General features: G+C 38.0%; 3 protein-coding genes across 4 annotated transcripts in view; 1 reads left to right on the forward strand and 2 right to left on the reverse strand.

Moving 5' to 3' along the window:
* Positions 1-2,503: 2,503 nt before the first annotated feature.
* LOC144373715 (coagulation factor XIII A chain-like) lies at positions 2,504-17,458 on the reverse strand. The gene is made up of 4 exons (XM_078036734.1): positions 17,401-17,458; positions 16,714-16,832; positions 13,730-13,837; positions 2,504-5,060 (listed from the first exon to the last, which is right to left on the reverse strand). The coding sequence occupies exons 1-4, from the start codon at positions 17,456-17,458 to the stop codon at positions 4,887-4,889; spliced, it is 459 nt and encodes a 152-aa protein (XP_077892860.1). The 3' UTR covers positions 2,504-4,886.
* A 102-nt stretch (positions 17,459-17,560) lies between these two features.
* LOC144373685 (transport and Golgi organization protein 1 homolog) overlaps positions 17,561-24,164 on the forward strand; it is a 44,545-nt gene continuing 37,941 nt past the window's right edge. For both annotated transcript variants that reach the window (XM_078036718.1, XM_078036719.1), the window contains exon 1: positions 17,561-17,782. The gene's annotated coding sequence lies outside the window, so the exon portion shown is untranslated. The remainder of the gene's footprint in view (positions 17,783-24,164) is intronic.
* The window catches only part of LOC144373716 (axin interactor, dorsalization-associated protein-like), a 74,039-nt gene continuing 72,173 nt past the window's right edge, over positions 22,299-24,164 (reverse strand). Inside the window, exon 9 of the mRNA XM_078036735.1 lies at positions 22,299-23,302. The gene's annotated coding sequence lies outside the window, so the exon portion shown is untranslated. The remainder of the gene's footprint in view (positions 23,303-24,164) is intronic.

The following is a 24,164-nucleotide window of genomic DNA, read 5'->3' on the forward strand; positions in this document are numbered from 1 at the left end:
TAATCACACCCTTCATATAAAACATAATTAACATTTTTGGAGGTGCTAATTCCAAATCTATTCCATACATATGTATAGAAATATATAAAAATTTGTATACAAATTTTATATTTACATATAAAATTTTATATATGTGTACATTTAAATAGATGCTCCTCAGTTTGCGGTGGGGTTATGTACTAATAAACCCATCATCAGTTAAAAATATTGTAAGTAAAAAATGCATTTCATCCACATATCTATTGCACATCCTAGCTTAGCAGCACAACACATCAGAGTATCTGTGTTCTTCCTGGTAATAAGGTGGCTCTCTGGGAGACATAGCTCACTGCCTTTGTCCAGTCTCTGGGAGGGTGGACCCCCATGTCACTAGACCAGGAAAAGAACAAAAGCACAAAATTCTACTCAATGCATAGCATTTTCACAACACGACAGAGTTGAAAAACATGTAAATCAAACCACAGTTGTGTTTATTTATTTACTGTTTAGAAAACGGGAACATCCTGTAACCTACTTTAAAATGTATTAATACAGCATGGATCACTCTCATGACAGTACATGCAGATCTGCTGTGGGTCACTGCCCTCTTTCAGCACTGTCAGCGCAGGAGTGACAGTAAGGAGGCCACCAGGGCAGACAGGAGCCAACTCGTGTGGGGCCTGCTAATGGGCCTGGACTTCATCCTAAGAGCACGGGGAAGCTCCTGGAGGACTTTCACCAGAGGAGTTACATGGTCAAATTGTCATTGGAAAAGGCCCCTGTGTGGCTCCAGGGTGAAGAATGGATGGGAAGAGGGTGAGAACAAATTGGGGGAACAACATGGGCCTGTGGTCATTGCCATCACAGACATGATGGTGACCCAGACCAGGGCGTGGTGGTCCAGGGGGAGAGAAGTGGTGACATCAGGCTGTGGTCAAAAGGCAGAGCAGAGACAACCTGTCTGCTGACTGGTTGTGAGCACAGGAAGCTTGAGGAAAAGAAAGGAGTGGCTCACTGGTCAGGGGTCTCTGGCATGAAGGTTGGCTGAGGGCGGTGGGGGAGCTGCTGCCCAGTGGGGAAGACTGAAGGAGGTGGTAACATCATGGTTCATCTTGACTGAGCTGGATTTGCAGCAGCTGTGGAACACCCAAGTGATCACCGGCTCCCTGGAGCACAGATGAGTGGTGCATTCCATGTCCACTGGTAACAGGCGAGGACGTGGGTCCTCTGGCAGAGACACTGCAAGAGAGAGGAGGAATCTTGAGTCTGGAGGGACCCCAGGACTTCAAGGCTGGAGCAGACGCCAGAGAGGCAGAGTCCATGGGCTGCAAGCTCCCCACAGTGAGTGCCCAGGTTTGTTTCACTGTTTCATCTCTAAGACTCAACATGATTCTTGGAATACATAAGTTTTCTCCCTCATTCCTTCTCTCTTTTCTTCCTTCTACTCTTCCTTCCTTCCTTTTTTACCTGTTTTTGAGACCAGGTCTCACTATGTTGCACAGGCTGGCTTCCAACTTCTGGGCTCAAGCAATCCCCCTGCCTCAGCCTCTATATGACTATATGACTATAGTTGCATGCCACCATACCCAGATTAGAAGACATAAATATTTTTAATGAATAAATGAATGAAACTATGGAATCATGTAAGCGAAAGCAAGAAAGCTGTGACAAGGACACATACTGAAAAACGGTCCTGGATTTAGTCATGTAGTAATTTTAGCAGGAGCAGCTTAGTCCAAAAGATGAGATTAAAAGTAAGTTGGAGTGTATTGTACCAATTTATACTATGACCAACAACTGTGTTAAGTACTGTTTCACTCACCAACATTAGTTACTGTAGATCTCCTGGATTTAAAAGGCACAAAGATCTAATATTTGAATTTATCTAAGTCTTTGAGTATTTTTCGGGGGGCTGATTTATTTGTGGGGGATGTATCAGTTAGTTTTCCATTCCTGTAACAAAATACCTGAGATATCAACTTATAAAGTGGGAAGATTTATTTGAGCTCACAGTTTTGGAGATTTCAGTCAATGGTCAGCTGGCCTCATTGCTTTTGGGCCTGAGGTGAGGCAGTCAATCATGGCAAGGTGTATGTGATGAAGCAAAGCTGCTCACCTCATGGGAAAAAGAATGGAAGAGGAAGAGGATGGAGTCCCACAGTTCCCTTTAAGGGCACATCCCCAGTGACTTAACAATTTCCCACTTAAAGGTTTCACCCTCTCCTAAGAGTGTCAAGCTGGGAACTAAGCCTTCGACACATGGATCTCTGGGGCCCACATTCAAACTAGAGCAGTAGTTGTGAATTGTTTGTTTATATATTTTTCTACTCATTTATTTTGTCCTTTTTTTAGAGCTTTATGTACATTATAGTCATGCAGTTTCCTTCTACTCTCATTTGTCTGTTCAGTTCAATCTGTTTGCATATGTTACAATAAAAATATTTTCATTGTCAAATAAAATTTCTCTAAGTTTAAAGATGCCCAATACAGTCACATAATCAAAAAACAAAAAGATGAAACAAAGTTGTAGAGTGAAAAATTTTAATTGCTCTAACTCCCAACCAGCCATGACAGATACAACTAATTTTTTAGTGCCGTGTATTTTTCTAGAGTTTATTTGTGTGTCTAGAAGTAAATATGATGTTTCTTTCCCCCATTTATATACATAAACATAGGAAATTATATGTATGCTCTATTTCCGCACCTTCTTCTTTATTTAATGGTATATTGTGGTGATTTTCTATACCAGAGCTTTTGGGGCTTTAGTATTCTCCTTAGAGCTCTGGAAGGTCTTGATAAGAAAGCTTTTCGCCTTTCAAAATCACAAAAATTATTTCTCATATTTCTTATATTTTGATAGTTTTAAGTTTTACACTGATAAATTTAATCAGTCTGTGAAGTATTTTCCTGAGACTTGACTCTAACTTTTAAAATATATTTAAGTGGAGAGCCAGTTGTCCCAACAGTGTTTATAGAATAATCCATCTTTTTCTAATTTATTTGAAATGCCATGTTACCCAATAATAAATTCTTATAAACATCCGTGTCTGTTTCAAAGAGAGAATCTCCATCCTATTTCAATGATTGATTCGTCTGGCCAGAAGAGCACTGTAATAGCTTAATTTCTCCAGTGTTGTGTTTTCCTAGTGGGTAAAAAAAATACCCTTTCTTCTTTATTATTTTCAAAATTTCATCACTATTATCTATTATTTTATGAGTGAACTTTATAATTCATTAGTCAAGTTCAGAAATCTTTCATGAAGGTGTGGGAGTTGCCATAAATTCATGGATTAAACTTGAGGAGAGATGACTTAGTCTAATGTTGGCTTTCCATTTGGAGCATAAACTGTCTCTTTGTTGATTAAGTTCTTCTATGTCTTCCAGTCAAATTTTATAATTTCATTTTCCTCCCATAGGCTTTTGCATTGATTAAGTTAATTTCTAGTTATATCTTATGTATTTTTGTTTTCATTAATGATGTATCTTTCTTTCTTCATTATGTCACCTTGCTGGTTATTTGTGGAATAGTTTATTATAAGTAGTTTTTATAAATTCACCTGCTTTTGTTTGCTTTAGCTTTTATTGTAGAAATTTCCAAATGTCAACAGAACTAAAACAAATATAATTCTCTATTCTCTTGATCAGCCAAACAGACATCACCTCATGTCAAATCCCACAATTCCATACCCTGTGCATATTCTCTGCCAACCGTGTTATTTTGAAACCATTTCCAGATATCATATTTTGTTATGCATTTCTAAAAGATCCAAAGGACTCTTTCTCAAAAAAGCATAACTACCATGCCATTATCATATCTAACAGTAAAAACAATCTCTAATGACACTAAATACATCCCGGGTTCATAGTTTAAAGCATTTAAAAAAGTTCTTTTGAATCTTAATATAAAAAAATTCCATACATGGTAATTATTTGATGCCTTATAAATATCTTCTATAGATTCCTTCCTTCCCTGATTTTTACTTGTTGTTGTTGAAGAATTCAGTTATTTCACTCTATTGTTCCCTACCTTCTGATTTTTATTTTTCCCGCTTGAAGCCCCGTGGTGTCATTTAACACATTCCTCTGTTGCCTGTTTGCCTTCCAATCTTTCCAAGTCCTCTCTTGTCAGCTTGGGTGACGGTAGTTCATGCTCCTGTGGATTTCCAGGAAGGACCCGTGCCATATTCCCTGAGTTCTTGCATGTAGAAGATGGCGTCTCTGCAGACGATATGTTTACAGGTCAGTTTGGCTGACGGTGGAGACCTTGGTGATTATGGGGCTGTTCTAGTTTCAAGGCCAACAACTATGGCCCTACTATCTTCCTTTATTTCCGCCTGCAGGTTCCTAATTCAATGGATCTTGTGATGTTTGTATTTATACTCACCTTTTCCTGTTTGATGACCTTAGAAATATCATCTCATCTCATTTTGTTGTAGATGATGTTATCTTTATTTTTTTTATATAGATTCCACTTTCTGTCTTTTCAGGAGAATTCATAAAGATTAAAAAACTCTTAAATTAAAAACACTCTTAAATTAAAAAAATTGTATAAAATGTGTAAAGTTGTATAGCAACTTACCAAATGTTTAAAAAAAATTTTTCAACTAATCCTTTTGGAGTTTTCTAAGTGGAAAGATTATATCATCTGTCTCTTATTTTATTTTTTATTCCCAAGCATTCTCTCCTGTTCACATAGTGTTCCTTTGCTTGTCTTGTTCATTCTCCAACCTCATTGAGGATTCCAACTGGAATATATTTTAGAAGCCCTGTCCTTTTATGCTTTAATTTAGTTTTGCCGGAAGCCAATTATTTAGATTACTCAGATATTTTATTTTGTGTTCATATCCATAAAATTAAATTGTAGGTTGTTTGGTTTTTGGAAGACAGCATAGTCTCTGACAATAATTTCATGGACCGCTGTCTGGCTTCCTGGTGGGCTTCTCACCCTTCCATCTGCTCAGCTGTGACATAGGTTCCCAACGCCATGGTCTGTCCTTCTCTGAGATGTAGTGGGCTGTAAGAACAGCTCTGCAGCTGGCTTTCCTTAGAGGCAAACCAGCTGGGAACACCGTGAAGACCCCCTGGGGAATGGAATGGGAAATCAAAAGATTTCATTGAATTACAATTATTGAGGCATTTACAATAATTATTAATAATTGCTTATGTTTGACTCAATAGTTATTTCTCCACTATCACCTCTCACTTCTCTCTTTCTCTCTCAAAAAAGCAATTCAAAATGTGAGAGTAATGGTATATTAAGGATAATCTTCAATCATCTTGAACCTGCCCCCCATACATGGCAATTTATGTGACCAGTATGTTAAAAACAAATTATTTATAACTCAAGTACTTTAAAAATTAGTTGTGAGAAATTGTTGGTGATGCCCCTCAGAATTGGTATTGACAAACCAGGTATCTCAAAAATTGCAGCACCTTGGTTGAAAATCAATAATTTCATATTGCACATTATATATTTTATATTAAGCATCATGGTGGGCTGGGGCTGTAGCTCAATGTTAGAGTGCTTCCCTTGCAAGTATGAGGGACCGGGTTTGATCCTCAACATCACATAAAAAATAAATATAGATAAATAAAGATAAATAAAAATAAAGATACTGTGTCCATCTACAACTGAAGATAATTTTTTTAAAGTGCATCATGGTGACAGAAATGCTATCACCTAAAACACTTTTTGAGATTCTTCTGTTGGAACTGGGTCTAGTGAACATTAAGTAAAAGTTACGAGTTGGGATGTGTTTGTTGGCTTATTTAACAAAGCAATAACTTCAGCAATTAGTTGATTTACTTTGAGCATATCATCATATTCTCTACATTTGTACAATGCACATGAAGCTGAGCTATAAGAAAACATTTTTGCACACCTCATTCCTTGACCTTTCTGTTGAGGACATTTTCCAGGAAGAGCTCATTTATGTTGTCACACTTGACGATAATCAAATTTGGCCACTGTTGAATTAGGAAGGTCCCAGATAAAAGCTCTTGAATAGAAATTTTCTTTTAGTTTGGACTTAGTGTTATAGCCTCAATTTATGATCCATATTATTTTGCATATTTAGATACCACGAGAGGAATGAGATATCTAAAAACATCTCGGTAGATGTTCTCAAAGCAAAGTGGGAAATTATTTCCTAAGCAGAGATGGAAGAGAGCAGTGTACTTGTGGAACTCCCAGGTGATAGGCGGATACTCGAGTGGTGCCTAAAAAGGACATATTTTGACCATTATCTTTTCTTCCCAGTTTTTAAAAAAATTCTCCTTGTCTGGAAAGGACATTTTATTTGCTTTTAAGCCAGACAGCACACCAAGTGTCGCTGAAGATGGCTCTGCTCCTGAATCATTAAAGGCCAGTGAGGAGCTGCGAAGAAATATGCCATTTTTTTTGACATTCCATAACACCGCCTTCACAGCAGCTGCCAAAAGTGAGCAGTTGCTTCACATGGTCCCCTGCCATTTCCTAGCTTTGCTGAAAGAGGTCAGCTCTGTTTTCTCATTACCAGTCTTTCTAAAGGCTGGGCATCTGGATTCTTCGTCCTCTTGTACCCTAATTCAACAATTTCTTTACAGCATAAATGACATGATGGACAGATTGTGTCACCTATGGATGCAAGTGCTTTTTAGTGTGGACCCTGTGGCTCAGCCCCAGTGGTTTAACCCCAGAAATCTAGTCCACAAAATGCAAAAATCATTGTATTTTTCCATTGACTTAAGACATACAAAGACTCTTAGGGACACAGAGAGGGGAGTGGAGGGTGAGACGGGGGTTGTCCCATTTGTTCCTGCTTCTGCCAACTCACTGATATTGGGCAGAATTAATGCACCCAAAGATGAGGAATAAACAGGGTTTATTCCTGCCCTTGGCAATAGCAAAATCTGATGCTCTGGATTGGTTAGAAGATTTCACTTAGGGGATCTTTCTAGCACAAACCCTTACCTATGTACATGTAAGTAGATACATTTGAGATTAGAAATTCCAATTTAGATAATTTGAGTTAAAAAAAAAACAGGACTATAACACCCAACAGGATTTCAGATGCCTTCATAAGACCAAGTCTGAGGTATTGGCTGGGGGCCTGTTTGGGGTCTGGTGGCTTTAGATCAGGTTCTAGGACCACTCTGGCTATAGATGCTTCTTCTAGGGTAGATCTGAGATCTCCAAGGCCACAGGAGGCTCTAGAAGTAGACTAAAGCACACTGGGATATATCCAGAACATTTCTGGAAAGATCTTCAAATTCCCTAATGTTGTTTTCTTGCCCTGGCTGGTGTTGGGGACAGTCATCCCACTAGTGTAAGCTGACACTTCACTGGGCCATGGCTATTCACGAGAGAAAAATCCTTCTGAAAGGATGCATCTATGTGTAGGGAGATGGGGGAACTAAGAAGCACTTGATTTGGATGGAAGCAGGAAATGGGGTTGAGTAGATGGGATGACAGGGAGAAAGGAAGAAGTGCACCCTGCTTTGGAGAAAATGTACAGACTATGAGCAAGGACATCACTAGAGACCAACCACCTTTTTTTTTTTTTTTTTTACCAGGGGGCTTATGAGTAGCCTTGGTGAGGAACCAAAATAAAGTGCACCTAAATGATCCTATGAGAAATTGTGGTATCTAGTAAACTTCATGTGGTTCTAAAAGACACAAAGTTCTGAAAGAGTACAAAGAGCGAGAACCACATGTCTCAAATATTCCAAACTGATTCAACATCTTAAGTTTTCTGGCTTGCGGTCTCTGTTACATTGAAATATCTCAGAAACACAGATGTTTTACTTTCTGGATATATTCTAGACCTTTGAGACTCCAACTGTGGTCTGTGATTTTGCAGCATTAGCATCACCTGGAAACGTGTCAGAAATATAGAATTTCAGGTCCCACCCAAGACCTGATAGATGCAAATTAACAAGGTCTCCCGTTTGTGAATTATAGTTCTAGACTACCTCTTATAATTGGCTGTACAAAAATGATGTGTCAGAGCAGGACAAAGTGACCTTGTAGAGAAATCCTGAGGAGGGCTGCATTTTCTCATCACTGGAGCTGAACTCTTCCTTGACTGGCCCTGAGTGGGATCCCGCTAATGTTCATTTAGTGTACATCTGGCCTCACTGGTAAAAAGGCTTAAGAGCTTCGAAAGAGAAACAACATCACAATATGTGTGCTACTGAGACTCTTTAGTCCTTGGATAAAGATATTTTATTCTAAACCCTGGAGTAATACCAAACACTTGTTTAATTTGTGATTTTTTTTTTTCATGAGCAGAAAAGTAATTGAGCCCATGTGGCAGCTAGAAGGTCATATGCACTCTTCCAGTCCCAAAATGATGTACTCAGCTCCTCAGCCTCACCAGCCAAGAGAAACAGATCTAGGGATTGACCCATTCCTGTCTCGGGCTCCTAAAAATAATAAGATATCCAAGATAATATATATTGCTAAGCTTTGGTAGATAATGTACAAAAATATTCAAGACATTCATTGTAATTAGGAAGCCACATACCTTGTGTCTATAAGATCAGAAAGGAGCTCAATCCTCCTTATTGTTTATTATTGAAGAATTAAAAATAATAGGATGAATTAAATCAGTGGCATTGAGGTCAGTTATCATTGTGTATTTGCAAGATGCTGTCCTTCCTTTTACAAAGTACTATTTTTTTTAAATCAAAGAAATGCTTAAAGCTTGAAACCAAACCATAAAACAGTAACTTTCCTGTTCTTAAATAATGGTCTCGTTGTTTTTCAGGGTTCAGGTGCAGAACCCTAGTACATGATCTAAATTGACCTTGAGAGCCTGGTGGAAACAAAAGTTTTTGATGAATCAGTTGAACCTGGGGAATTAGAACAGGGACTTGCAGATTTAGATGAGAAGACAGATGCCATCAGTAGCTGCAGGACAGACCAGAATGAATGAGTGTCTGGAAACACACCAATAAAGTAGCCACAAGTTCCACCTAGATGGAAGTGTCCAGTACACACGATTGCACCAAGACTCCTGGTTATAACCACCACTCCTCCATTTTTCCTTACCCTGGCTGCCTACATTCTTGGATACCTAGCAGTAGGGAACACAGATTTGAATGTGCCTCCTGTCTTCTACTTGTTAAACCTACAATAAAGCTCTTTTTTCTTCTTCTGTAAAAGTTGGTGCCATCATTTTCATTTTTACATGCTTGGACAGGGAGTCCTTCCTCGGTATCAAGCTTTTCTTTGAGAGGGAATAAAGAACCTAAAGATGGTACAGTATGGTCTTCACCTCTTCTTTCTGACCAGTCTTCTCCCTGCAGCACTGCAGAATAAACAATCTCATTATTCTTGCCCACCTCTTCTGTCTCCCAAAGTGCACAAGACATTTTAGGTTTTTCCTTGAGGCTTTATTGCAAGCAATGAAGAAAAGACAAGAGGAAAACAAATATGGACACAGAACTAAAAAGAAATCTCATCGTCTCATATAAAAGTTACTCCCCAAATCCAGTGGATCTATTTTATTTCTTCCCTCCTTGTTTCTTTCCTCCCTTCTCTTCCCCCTTTCTTTTTTCTTTCTTCCTCTGTAACTCTAAATAATGTTTTGATTCTGGGTTATGGTCTCAGGCTTGACAGTGGGAGCCATACACACTCAAAAGTACCTGTATGAGCTATGAAGCACCAAAGAACAGAGGTTGTTACCTGGAGCTTCACTCAGGGAAAAGAGCTGACTGGGCAGGTTATGGAGGAAATGAGTTTTCTTCCGTATGTCAGTGATGACCTGAAGTTTCAGCTACTTAGGAGGCTGAGGTGGGAGGACCACTTGAGCCCAGGAGTTGGAGGCCAGCCTGAGCAACCCAGAAAGACCCATGTTATGGCTTAGATATATGGTATCCTCCAAAAGCTCATGTGTGAGACAATGCAAGAAGGTTCAGAAGTGAAATGATCGGGTTGTGAGAGCCTTAACCTAACCAGTGTATTAACTCACTTGAATGGATGGATTAGCTTGGTGGTAACTGAGAGCAGGTAGGGTGTGGCTGGAGGAGGGGGGTCACAGTGGGTGTGCTTTGGGGTTCACCTTTTGCAGCTGGTGAGCAGAGCTTGCTCTCTGCTTCCTGATGGTCATATCCCCAACTGTTTTCCTCCAGGGAGCCCTTCTGCCTTGATGATCTGCCTCACCTCATGCACCTAGCAATGGAGTTGCCATCTGTGGTCTGACACCTCTGAAACCATGAGATCCAGATAAACTTTTCCTCCTCTGAAATTGTTCTTGTCAGGTCTTTTGGTCACAGCAGTGAAAAAAAACTGACTAGAACAACCTGTCTAAAAATAAATATATTAACAGCCCCCATCCAAAGCCACAGAGAAGTCAAACAATATCTCATAATCTGGGAACCCTGTAGTTCAGTAGAGTTGGAACCCAGAAGACACTGGAGAATGTTGGAAATTAGATTGGAATGGTAGACAGGCTCAACTCATTAAGGGCCTCATGGACCACAGCAGTAGTTGCATACAATGATTTAAAATTTCTTCTATTTTTATTTTTGTTTTTATTTAATTTTTTATTTTTCAAAGTTTTTTAAAGATTTATTCTGTTCTGTTATACATGACAGCAGAATGAATTTCAATTCATATTACACATATAGAGCACAACTGTTTATATCTCTGTATACAATGTAGAGTCACACCATTTGTATCTTCATACATGTACTTAGAATAATGATGTCCATCTCATTCCACTACCTTTCCTACCCCCATGCCCCTTCCCTTCCCCACCCTCCCCTTTGCCCTTTCTAAAGTTCATCTATTCCTCCCATGCTCCCCCTCCCATCCCCACTATGAATCAGCCTCCTTATATCAGAGAAAACATTCGGCATTTGGTTTTGAGGATTGGCTAACTTCACTTAACATTATATTCTCTAACTCCATCCATTTACCTGCAAATGCCATAATTCTTTTAATGCTAAGTAACATTCCATTGTGTATATATGCCACATTTTTTTCATCCATTCATCTATGAAGGGCATCTAAGTTGTGTCCAGTTTAGCTATTGTGAATTGTGCTGCTATAAACATTGATGTGGCCGTGTCCCTGTAGTATGCTGTTTTTAAGTCCTTTGGGTATAGACTGAGGAGAATAGCTGGGTCAAATGGTGGTTCCATTCCCAGTTTTCCAAGGAATCTCCATGCTGCTTTCCATCAATATGCACCAATTTGCAGTCCCACCAGCAGTGTATGAATGTGCCTTTTTCCCCACATCCTCACCAACACTTATTGTTGTTTGTCTTCATAATAGCTGCCATTCTGACTGGATTGAGATTTTTTTTTTAATTTTTGCAGTACTGGAGATGGAACTCAGGGTCTCTCACATGCTAGGCGAGCACTGTACCACAGAGCCACACCCCAGCCCCTGTAATGGCATTTTATAAACTACAAAGTGGGCAATTTTGTAAACTTAATAATTAAAGTGGGGAGAGGCAGTGAGAGAAGGAGCTAACAATAATTGTACCAGGATAGGAGCTGGCTGGAGCCACCCAATGACCACTCTACTGTAGGGTGTACAGACTGAGGTGACGAAGTCCCTGGCCCAAGTTGTCTTCCTCTTGATGAGATAGAAGGAGATCACAGATGTGAAAGGGTTTTGTAAACCATCACAATTTCTCTGTGTGTGAACAAGGATAAGGAACTAGAGATGTGGCTTAAAATTGGTCAGGTAAGAGTAGAGATGCTCTACCCCTTAACATACATGGTCTCCCCTTCCAAAAGCCAAATCCAACCAGAGCCAAACCATTGCCCAGACAGACTCTCTAATTCCAAACCTTGTAACTGGGGATATACATTTTCCAAATTAGAACTTCATAGGCTGTTTGTAATTAAAAAAAAAATATTTCAAGGCAATTTGCAATAGCATTTCGGGCTTAATTCCATACCTAACAACTTCTGCTTGGCCAGAGGCCACTAGAGACAGCATTATGTTAGATGTTCCCTTTCCGCTTTCCTCCTGTGTTGACTTGTGTTTCAGGGATTTCTGGATTTGTAAAAATACACTCAATGTGTGAGTAAGCTTAGGATGAGAGCCAAGCCATTAAATATCGCTTAGGAAGGAATTAATTTGTATTTAATAACTCCTAGCTCTTCCCTTCCCACTGCAAACTTGTTGTGGTAACTTCTAAGAAGAGAAAAAAAGTGAAAAAATTTTTTTTGAAGTAGGAAAAATAGTTATCTAATATATATTGCAGTTCTAATATATATTGCTATCCATGGTTAGTATAATATTTCCAAAATCTTTAGAAATCATTGTATTTTCATTATGTAGTATAACTAACAACAGAAAACAAAGCCACCTTTTAATTTATTTCAGTGCTGGAATTGAACTTGGGGCCTGACCCATGTTAAAACACACACTCTACCACTGAGCTGCACCCTTATCCTAAAACCACCTCCACTTTTTACGTCCTCACATGTCCTAAATTTACAAGTAACTTAGTTCTGAAAAAATAGAAACTACCATAAGAAATTACATGCCATATCATCCTTGGACTAATATTTGTATGTCAGCAATACTGATTTTGTTTAAGTCAAAAGAATATATAGCTGGGTACGGGGGCACACGCTTCTAATCCCAGTGGCTCAGGGGAGGCTGAGGCAGAATGATTGCAAGTTCAAAGCCAGCCTCAGCAAAAGTGAGGCTCTAAGCAACTTAGTGAGACCCTGTGTCTAAATAAAATAAAAATAAGACTGGGGATGTGGCTCAGTGGTTGAGTGCCCCTGAGTTCAATCGCCAGTAACCCCCTCTCCCTCAAAAAAAGAATATATAAACTCAACTCAAAGATAAAATTCTTCAGGGAGAATGTTTTATAAAACTTAAGGACATTGCTAAAATCAAATTCTCAGTCTTTGTATGAAATAGAGCCTGTTTTAAGATTTTTTTTTCAGGAATATTATGCTCCTGAACCAAATGTGATACATATGTTTTTTCCACCAAGAGCTGTATGCTGGTGTATGAGTACCCAGGGTCCCATTTAATCTGCTTCTAACCCTGGCTCCAAACTTCCCACTCATGGGTATTCTTTATCCTTTTCAGCCATCCCACTGCAGGATCTCTGTATCCTCAAAGACATTTCACGATAGCCTACAAAGAGTAGCATGAAATGTAGAACCTGTCTAGCTTTGGAGTTAAAAACCTGGATTCTAGTGGAAGCTTAGTTTTTAACAAACTGACATCACCCTGCTTCCTTAAAATGGCATGGGAATACCTATTGCACCTACCTTATTAGATGACTGGGCAGAATTGATATCCACTTCATAACCAATAAAGCTCTCTGGTGAGATATCACAGCTATAGAGACTAGAATTCTATAGAGCTATTTATTGTTTACTCTTAACACCAGTGTAAATGTGGAGAAAATCTGGGTCTTGTACATCTTTGTGCTCCTTGATGTTTGATTGATCAACCCTTTGATTAGTCATTGATGTATTTTTTTAAAGTCAGTTCTTAGTTGCCAGGCAAGAGGTTCTTAAGGATAACTGTGCAGTAGGATGATATCCATCAGCATTTGACTGAAGCCCAAGAAACATACAGTATTGAGATAAAATTTTTGTTTTACAGCACATGACAAGCTCAGAGAAGTCAAGAGCTATGCAGGCTGTCATAAGTAAGAGTGTCACAAATAAAAGTCTATTAAGTGTGAGTTGCTATTTCAACAGTTTTTAATGAACCAACATCTATGCTGAGGCAAGTGGTGAACGTGGTAGTTTTCAGCCATCAATAGACGTTGCTTACCATTGCAGATCCAACCCGGCTGACTTTGATGGAATTCCCTCTACCAGAGAAGTCCATTTGTGCTCTGTCCATCACGTACAAACAAGCATCAAGGATGCCATCTTCAAACTATTTTGGGGGGAAAAATGAGAAGCTACTTAATAACCACTCTTAAAACAAGATAGTTTCTGTATTCTGGAGACTCCGGAGGCTAAGGCAGGAGGATTGCAAGTTTGAGGCTAGCCTCAGCTACGTATGTAGTGAGGCTCTAAGTAACTTAGCAAGACCTTGTCTTAAAAATAAAAAAATAAAAAAGGGCTAGGAATGAATGTGACTCAGTGGTTAAGCACCCCCAGGTTCAATCTCTGATATAAAAAAAAGTCTCTACAGAAAATAAAAATAAATAAAATCACAACTTAGTGCCTAAAAAAAATGTGTATTTTCTACACAGTGATCTTCCAGAATGTTTAGTATGAACTGCTAAAGTGGAAGAAAGAAGTTCTTTATAAAAAATTTTTTCAGTGACGTACAGAGGAACATCAAAGGACGCTAGAAATACAAAAGAACTACTAGAGAGCAGATGTGTCCAAGGGTCGTGAGCTGACTCAAAATTCTTTGAAAAATTGTACAAGTTAATTTAAAAGAGCTATCCAAGATATGACTGCAGGTGAAGGAAGGACTGATTGACAGAGTCACTCGGAAGTCTTTTGACCTTGGAAGTAACATGAGTTCTTATGTGTCTTGAAAATAAGTGGCCTAAGGTGTGTCACAGAAAGGTCCTCAGGCCCACTTAGCTTACACCCCCAATAGAAGGAGGCTGCACATAGCAACTGTCCTCTACGGTACCTCTTTGATGACCTCAGGGCCAAGGGAGTTTCACTTAGATAATATCTTAGGCTCAGAGCAGGTAGACAGCATTATCGTGGGCAGAGCCCACGAGCCAATTCAGGTCCTTAGAAGGAATGCTGGCCACAGGGACACCAGCATTGTCTTTGAGAGGAATAAAGGCCAAATAATAATAAGCTGGCCAGATGGGGAGTCTCTGCCTACACTGTAGGACACAGCGAGAGGAGACAACTTTAAATACAGGAACCTTGCATGTCACCGACCTGAGTACTGGTGACAGAGACCACCATCTTTCTGACTCATTACCAACTCCTTCTGTACTAAATCTGGTTAGAGTATCAACTCTTGGGGGTACCTCAAACTGATGCACTGGGTGCAGTAATCTGTATTTCCACCAGTTTTCCAGCTATAAGATAAATAAAGAACTCATTATTATGGTTCCCGTAAGCAACACATCTCCGTTGTGTTTGTGAACATGCTAGCGGCTCTTGAGTTAAAGAAATTTACAAAGTTCACTATTCCCTGTATCTCTGCAAGCAACGGGTATGGCTGATTATTTTGGCTGAAAGACATAAACTAATGGTCTCTTTTGAATGATGGTAGCCATAGGGCCTGAGATCAAGGGTGCCTACCTGAAGGCATGCTGGCTTGGAGCACCCTGACCCTCACTCTTTATTTTCCTTTCTATTTACCTTGATAACTTTCCCCTCATTAGCTATCTGAAGAGAGTCAAGTTAGGGCCATAAAAGGTCTCACAAGTGAGTTAGTTTTTGTGAGAACAGTTAATAAAGCAAGCCCATGCCATGTACATGGCTAGTTCTTTTTGTTTCTCCATCATCTTGTGATACAGCCTAGGGGGACCTTCCAGAGGCTGAACAGATGGGGCTTTCCAACCTGGGACTCTCAGCTTCCAAAACCACGAGCTAAATAGATTTTTTTCCTTTATAAAGTCTCAGCCTCAGGAATTCTGTTATAGCAACAGAAAACAGACTAAGACATCACCTTACGGCTAGAAAATGGGGATCTAACATAAAGGCACTGGACAACAGACAGTAGTCAAAGGTGATGTCTCTGAGGAAGGAGAGGGCTTTTATCGGGGGAGCCAGGAAAGAATCTAAAAACAAGGCAAGCAAACATAAATCATAGCTCGGCAGGATATCAGAAACATAGGTGGGCGAGCCTGTGACAAGCTTCACCCTAACTCATCACAAAGCTGGCTGGTGGCAATAAGAGTTCATGACATGAGTCCCAATGGTCAGCCTGGGGCTGAGGGTGAAAGACATATGGAAATCCCATATGGAGGTCAAAGCAAGACACCAGAAGTTATGAATGTATCATGTGACTTGTTCTAGTCAGGTTCTGTGGAATTTCTGAGATTCCAAGGTTTTCTGGATACTCAGAAAAATAATGCACAGTTACAGTCATCTCAGTCAGGAATCGCTGAGAAATTATACATTCACCTTTTCTTGTAGTGCTAACAAAAAAAAAAAAAGCATTTTGAATCATAGACCGGGCATTCATGTATGGAAATGTGGCAAAATATTATTCATCTGCACCATTGTTAAAGACACCAAATTGAAAGTTTGAATTCTTGAATATCTTAAGGAAATACCATTTGCTATTTTATATCTAGACAGTAACTTGAGGTTGCAGCTGATAACATGTGTCTATGTAAAAGTCCAGTGGCCCTTCCTTGATAAAAATGCTAATAGTCTTTTTTAATTAGTGGCATCTCAGACTAATAATATTTTAAAGTTTTTCTTTTAGTCAGACACACACCTTGCAGTGTTCTTTGCATTGCTATCAAAACACCTTTAAAAAAAATTAAATGAGGTTTTCAATCCATTCTAGGTTGACTTAATGAGATTTCATTATACTAAGATGCCAAAGTATTTCTCAATTGGAGCCATGACATCCACAGAATCTCTGATCTCTGTAACATTTGTCATCAGAGGAAGATATGTGGTTTCAGCTGATAAATTATGCAGTTGCCTTTATAAGTCTCTACTCTAATGCCTTCTGTCTTGGAGTCTTAGATCCTGAAAAGTAGGAAATTGTACCTGTCTAATATCAATGTATGGCACCTTGCAGTAATGTATGTGACAAAAAAAAATATTAACTAAAAACGCCTTGACAATGACAAATTTTAAGCAGCTCACCTGACCATAGCTCCAGCTTCTACTCTTGATGTCATTGAAGTCTCCGTAAAAAATGACCCCGATGTCATTCAGGACATATTGTTCTCTTTCATTCTCATTGTCCAGATAGACAGCATCCTCTGCATCAGAAATTGAACACAAGGACCATTACCAAACCAGACTGCTTTCAAATACTTCCAAGTTGATTTTGTTACCAAACTGCAATGTAATATACCTAATGAAGAAAAAATGCCTATTGTTTCACTTGTGTTAATCACTGCATTAGCTTTCTAACTAGTTACCCTGCCTAAAATACTGCTTTCCCACATTACTACCAGAATTAAATCTTTTAAAGTCAATTTCCGTGGTTAAAAACCTGAGTTTGAAATAATATGTGACTCTGAATGCGACCCAGCATGTACTTTGAGGAGTTATAACACAAATTCTCTTTTCAAATCCTCAAAAACCAGAATCAGTAACACATGGTTGCCACAGTAACCAAAGCTTCTCCAGCTGGCTCTCATTTCCCAGAACCCAAGGTTTTAGAGTATAAGGGGAAAAAACTCGGAAGGAAAACACGGGTAAATCCAAGCACACCCTTTTTGTCTTCTCCTAAACAAGTAAGCTCGCAATTATACTCGCAGCACTCACCCACCTACCGCAGGAGCTCCGCAGGAAACCGCCTCCACTCCAGAAGAAAGCTCTTACCGGAAATTGTTAGCGTGCGCTTGCTCTGAGCATGCCCCAAAACCTGCCTTGGGAGCATGCGCAAAACCTAGCCCCGCCCCAACTCCTCCTTTGAAGGTTGGAACGAAGTTGCCCGCCCCTTGAGCCGGTACCGGCTAACGGAAGTGAACCAAGAACTGACTGTAGGCTGCTGCCTTCCCATTTGTTTGGCCAGAGATTTGCATCATTCTGTCCCATCCAGAAGGTGTAAGATTTCCATTGCAAATAGAGATTGTGGAGAGGGGACGGCGGCTGGACTAGGGGAGTAAGATGTCACTTTACCTGGTGGTCCTTTGGATTTTGCTTCGCTTTCCGACGGGAGTGGTGGTGCACACCTGTAATTCCAGTGGCTCAGGAGGCTGAGGTAGGAGGATTTTGTCAGTTCTACCTTTGGTTAAACAATCCCTGCGAAAGGAAACTACATAAGCAGTAATAAATACCTAGAGCAAAGGACTCATCAGGTTATGTAAAGCCAAATCATAGAATAAGGAAAAAATAACAAAGAATTTTTATTTTAAACCATTAAGTTTATTACACAGTTAACTAAAACACACAGTGCATCTGTTTCTACCTGATGGATCATCTCCTTTTATCCTGAAGAGGTTCTTTTAGCATTGTTAATAGTAGAGATCTATTGGTATTGAATTTTCTTACTTTTTATTTATTTTAAAATGTCTATTCTGCTTTCAGTTTTGAAGAGATTTATCCTGGATTAGCAGTTTTTGTCTTCTAGCACCTTAAACCTTTCCATTAACTTTAACCTCTCATTTCTGATAAGAAGTCAGCTATCATTTTAGTCATTTTTACCAATGCATAACACACCACTTTTTTCTAATTGCCTTCAAGACCTTTTTCCTTCTAATTGATCATTTACAGTTGGCTCTGATGCATCTAGATGTGATTTGCTTTGTAACTAACCTTAGTATTCACTGAGTTTCCTAAATCTCTTGACATCTTTTTTGTTAATTTGGGATAATTTTAGTCATCATTGTCTTAAATATTTTTTTCTGTACAATTTATGCCTCTATTCTTCTAGAAATGTAATTATATGTATGTTAGGTCACTTTGTACTGATAGTAACCAAGTCTATATTTTTTTCTTTCTGATTTTTAGACCAGATAATTTTTATTGGTCTATCTCCAAGTTAACTTTTTGCTGTTTTTGCACTATACAATCTGATGATAGATTTGTTTCATGAATTTTTCGTTTCCAATACCGTACTTTTTATTTCTTTTAAAAGAAATTTTTCATTTATATGTTGACACCCATATCTACGTATTCATTATGATTAAGCTTTTCTTTAACTCCTTGAAATTAGTTATAAAAACTATTTAAATTTTTTCTGCTAATCCTAACATCTGGGTCAGCTCACGGAACTTTTTTTATATGTGATATTTTCTCTTGTGGTTCTCATTTTTCTATCTTCTTTGCATTCTGGCAAAATTTAATGATATTCTACATGCCTATAATCCCAGCGACTCAGGAGGCTAAGGCAGGAGGATCAAGAGTTCAAAGTTAGCCTCCGCAACTAAGGGATGCACTTAGCAACTCAATGAGACCCTGTATCTAAATAAAATGCAAAAAAGGGCTGAGGTTGTGGCTCAATGGTTAAGCACCCCTGGGTTCAATCCCTGGTACCAAAAAAATTTTTTTAATTATATTCTGGTCATTTATAGATGATACATCATAGGAAGTCTGGATTATGTTTTCTTCCTATAAAGGATATTCTGTTTTATGTGTCATGCAGGCTAATTACTGGTGAATTGTTTTGATCATATTAGATTTGGTATTATTATTATTATTATTATTATTATTATTATTATTATTATTATTATTATTTGGTTCCAGAGATTGAACTCAGGGTACTCAATTACTGAGCCACATCCCCAGACCTATTTTGTATTTTATTGAGAGACAGGGTCTTGCTGAGCTGCTTTAGCACCTCTATTTACTAAGGCTGGCTTTGAGCTCGTTATCCTCTTGCTTCATCCACCTGAGTCACTGGGATTATAAGCATATTCCGTGCCTCACTAGGTTTGGTATTTTTCTTTATTTCCATATTTCATGGTGCATTATACTTGTACATAATGGTGGGATTTGTTGTTATGTTTTCATACATATGTACAATATAGTGATAAAACTTAGCCAATATCATTCTTGAGTATTTCTCTTTTACCTGCTTTTCTCTCTCCCCTGATCCCTTTCCTCTATTCTACTGATCTCCCTTTGATTGCCCTCAGATTCCTTTCACACACACACACCTTTCTTTTCCTTTTTCCTTTCTGGCTGCCTCATACATTTTCAGCATGAATCAATTTTGGTTTCAAATTTAGGTCTACCATTTTTCCTTTACTCTTTTTTGTGTGGTTCTTTTTGCTAAGGCTTATTTATGAACTCTTAATTAAGTACCTGATATATTAGTGAAGCTGCTGCAACCTGACTCTGCTGAAAACCTAATTTCTTCCAACATTGCCATTTAGCATCATCTTCAGTCTCCTTTATAGCAGTCAAACTCTGCTAAGCCTTAAAGAGTCTCATCTGGTACATTCATATAAAAAATAAATTTCCTCCAGGCTTTTAGTATTCTCTCTCTCTAACACACACACATAATCACATTGCACCCACCATAAATAGCTCAGACATTCTTGTCCACAAAACTCCAACCACTATGATAATCTTGCACTTTGATAATTTTCTCCTTAACTCAGTATGACCACCATCTTACTTGAGCTTCATCTCTCTGAAATTAATACCTGAAAATGTTTAGTTTTTCTAGTTGTATACTCTTTTGTGTCAGGAAAACAAATCCCGTACAGTAGAACTATAACAGTTTCAAGTAAAAGTACTAAATTAGTTATATCCTTGCCCATCAATAGTGGTAGAAGCCCTTAGGTGAACTTACATAGAAACTGCAACATCTTACATACTCAACAACAATTTCATTGCCCATGGAACCCAAAATTAATTGAAAGAGTAAACCCCAAAATGGATATCTGAAAAATAAACTGGTCAAAATTAGTAAGGCAATCAGAGTTAAATAATCATATATTTTACCAATAGCACTAGCTTAAAAGTATGGGTCTACAATAAGTAGAAAAATACAAGTTAATGGCTAGAGTCATAAAAGTTTCTATTATGATAGGCGGTCTCTTATGATGCTTTAATATTATATGATAGTTGTGAAATGATTACAAACTAATAATGAACATAATCTATTTGCAGATTAAAATGTTCTTCCCTGTATTATCTACAAATTTTAGATACACCTCAAAATGCCCTGGAAAAGAAATTTCTTAAGTCTCATCAAAATGAACTGCCAGGTTTTTTCCTACATTTGACATGACACAGTGCCAAGATTTCTAGTCCTGAATACACACTTTCTATAGGGAAGAGACATATATCTTGGCAATTAATAGATCATTTATCTCATTTCATACAGCCAATTTTAGTCGTAGGAAAAGAAATGTTTATGTATTCATTCTGCTGACTTTAGTCTATAATCTAATCATGGATCAACAAACTTTTTCTGAAAAGAGACTGATAATAAACATATTAGACTTTGTAGGCAAGTCTTAATTGCCACTCAAATGCCAGTGTAGCACAAAAACAGCCTAGACTATGGGTAAATAATATATGCTTCTGTGTTCTAATAAAACTTTGTTTACAAAAGCAAGTGTCATTGTTGGACACCGTGGTATGCTCCAACAGTCACAACTACTCAGAAAGCTGAGGCAGGAAGATTACTTTAGCCTAGGAGTTCAGGCCAGCCTGGGAAATAAGAAAGAAAGAAAGAGAGAGAGAGAGAGGGGGGGGAGAGGAAGGGAGGGAGGGAAGGAGGGAAGGGAGAGAGAGAGAGAGGAATGAATGAAAGAAAGAAAGAGAAAAAAGGAATAAAGGGAACAATTTAAAAAAAACAGTGTCAGGCTTACAGCTATGATTTGCTCAACACTGTTCCAGAGTATTAATGTTATGCTCACAATAGATGTTTGGATAGGCTGTATACATACATACATACATACATACATACATACATACATATATACATGAAAGCAATTTTGTTCTTTTGTTTGCTTTCTTTTATTTTTTTCATTTTTTTGTTGATACATTATAGTCGTAAATCATGGCAGTATTTGTCGTTACATATTTCCACATGCACAATATAACACTACAGTTTGGCCAATATCATTCCCCAGTATTTTCCCTTCACTCCTCCCTCTCCTGGTCTCTTTCCTACACTCTACTGATCTCCATTTGATTTTCACTTTTTTTTTCCTTTTTCCTCTCTTGCTTCCACATCCGAGAGAAAACATAGGCTCCCTTGATCTTATGAGTTTAGCTTATTTTGTGTAACAGAATGTTCTCAAGTTTCATCCATTTTCCAGCAAATGACATAATTCACCTTTATGGCTGAATAAAGCTCCATTGTGTGTATATGCCACATTTTCTATATTTATTCATCCTTGATAAGCACCTAGTTTGGTTCCATAGTTTGGCAACTGTGAATTGTGCTGCTATAAACATGGGTATGCATGTACTACTCTAGTATTATGACTTTAATTCATTAGGATAAACATTGAGTAGTTGTATAGCTGGGTTATATGGTGGTTTCCTGCCTAGTCTTTTGAGGAACCTCCATACTGATTTCAATAGTGGTTATATTCATTTATAATCCTATCAACAGAGAAAAAAGTGTCCCTTCTTCTCCACATTCTCTCTAGCATTTATTATTGTGCATATTCTTTTTTTTAAGTAGTTGGACACAATACCTTTATTTTTATTTATTTATTTTTAATGTGGTGCTGAGGATCGAACCCAGGGCCTTGCACGTGCTAGACAAGCAATGTGCTGTTGAGCCACAACCCCAGCCCCATATTGTTCATATTCTTGATGGCTGCTATTCTGACTAAAGTGAGATGAAAGCTCACTGTAGTTTTGATTTGCATTTCCCTAATTGCTAATGATGTTGAACATTTTTATAGATTTGTTGTCCATTTTTATTTCTTCTTTTGAGAAGTATCTGTTTAATTCATTTGCCCAATTAAGCTAGGTTATTTGAGGTTTTGGTGTTAAGTTTTTAAAAGTTTCTTATATAGTTTGGATATTAATCCTGTGTCAAAGAGTAGTTAGCAGGGCTGGGGATGTGGCTCAAGCGGTAGCACGCTCGCCTGGCATGCATGCAGTCCAGGTTCGATCCTCAGCATCACATACAAACAAAGATGTTGTGTCCGCCAAAAACTAAAAAATAAATATTAAAAAATTCTCTCTCACTCTCTTAAAAAAAAGAGTAGTTAGCAAATATATTTTCTCCAATTCCTTAGGTTCTTTCTTCATGTTACTAATTGTTTCCTTTGCTGTGCAGAAGCTTTTTAATTTGATGCCATTCTGTTTATTAACTTTTGTCATTATTTTCTGAGCTTTAGGAGTTCTAATAAGAAAGTCATTGCCTGTACCTATATGCTGGAGTCTCAAATGTATATTTTCTTCCAAGGATTTGCATAGTTTCTGGTCTAATTCCTGGGCTTTTGATCTCTTTCAAGTTTGTACAGGGTCTAATCTTATTTGTCTACATATGGATAACCAATTTTCCTGGCACCACTTGTTTAAAGCCTGTCTTTTCTCCCAATATGTTTTTGGCATCTTTGTCAAGAATCAGATGAGTGTTAACTGTGTTGGATCTTTTTCTGTGTCTTCTCTTCTTTCCCATTGGTCTATGTATCTGGTTTTATGACAGAGCCATGCAGTGGTTATTTCCATAGCTTTGTAGTACAATTTGAAGTCAGGTATTGTGATGATGCCTCCAGCTTGCTTTATTGACTTAGAATTGTTTTGGCTATTCTGAATATTTTATTCTTCCAAATGGATTTCAGGACTGTTTGTTCTAGTTCTGGAAAAATGACATTTATTATTATTATTATTATTTTAAATTTATATATGACAACAGAATGCTTTACAATTCATATTACATATATAGAGCACAATTTTTCATATCTCTCATTGTATACTAAGTATATTCACACCAATTCATGGGTATTTTGATGGGAATTGCATCAAATCTGTATGTTGCTCCTAAAACCAATTTCAAACACATACAATCATATTAGTAGTGATTTTAGTGTCCAAAAAGAGATCTACTAAACAATAATTACTGGGCTGGTTTGGTGACTTGTAGTCCTAACTACTCAGAAGGCCAAGCCAGGAGGATTGCTTGAGTCCAGGTGTTGGAGATCAGGTTAGGCAACATAGCAAGACCCCCATCTTAAAAATAATAATAATTACTGATGTCAAAACACATCTCAATCATTATGCTAGTCACCAACTCTTCATTGTTTTCCTTGAAACTCTAATATACAATTAGTGAATGTCAATTTAGGACTAATTGTGCTGTTTTATAGAGGAGAAAGCTGATTATAATAGTAAGTGAAATCATCTGTCATGAACTGATTTGTGTTTATTTAATCACAATTATCATGCTGATGACTCTACATATTAAGTCTCCACCTATAGTCCCCTAGGTGCTAATTTTAAAAAACGTGAGTTTTCATTAAAAATAAGAAAAGAAACCCCTCCATATGCATTTCAATAATTCAAATTGTATCATAATTTGACTATTAACACAAGGGAAAATCAATGCAACTTATTCAGATTTAAATTCAAGATTACACAGTGCAAAAGAGGGAATAGTCTTGGAAAGGGAAGTAGAAAAATGTAAGATCCCTCTTAGAGGTCAGAAAAAATAAAATAAAATT

This window comes from Ictidomys tridecemlineatus, unplaced genomic scaffold, assembly GCF_052094955.1.
Source record: "Ictidomys tridecemlineatus isolate mIctTri1 unplaced genomic scaffold, mIctTri1.hap1 Scaffold_46, whole genome shotgun sequence".
NCBI classification, from domain to species: domain Eukaryota; kingdom Metazoa; phylum Chordata; class Mammalia; order Rodentia; family Sciuridae; genus Ictidomys; species Ictidomys tridecemlineatus.

Coding starts and splice junctions, on each gene's coding strand:
- LOC144373715 (XM_078036734.1), bottom strand. CDS start 17,458: ATGCTCCCAAGGCAGGTTTTGGGGCATGCTCAGAGCAAGCGCACGCTA. Junction 16,833..17,400: donor GCGCACGCTAACAATTTCCG/GTAAGAGCTTTC, acceptor TTTCTGATGCAG/AGGATGCTGTCTATCTGGAC. Junction 5,061..13,729: donor GCCGGGTTGGATCTGCAATG/GTAAGCAACGTC, acceptor TCCATTCCCCAG/GGGGTCTTCACGGTGTTCCC.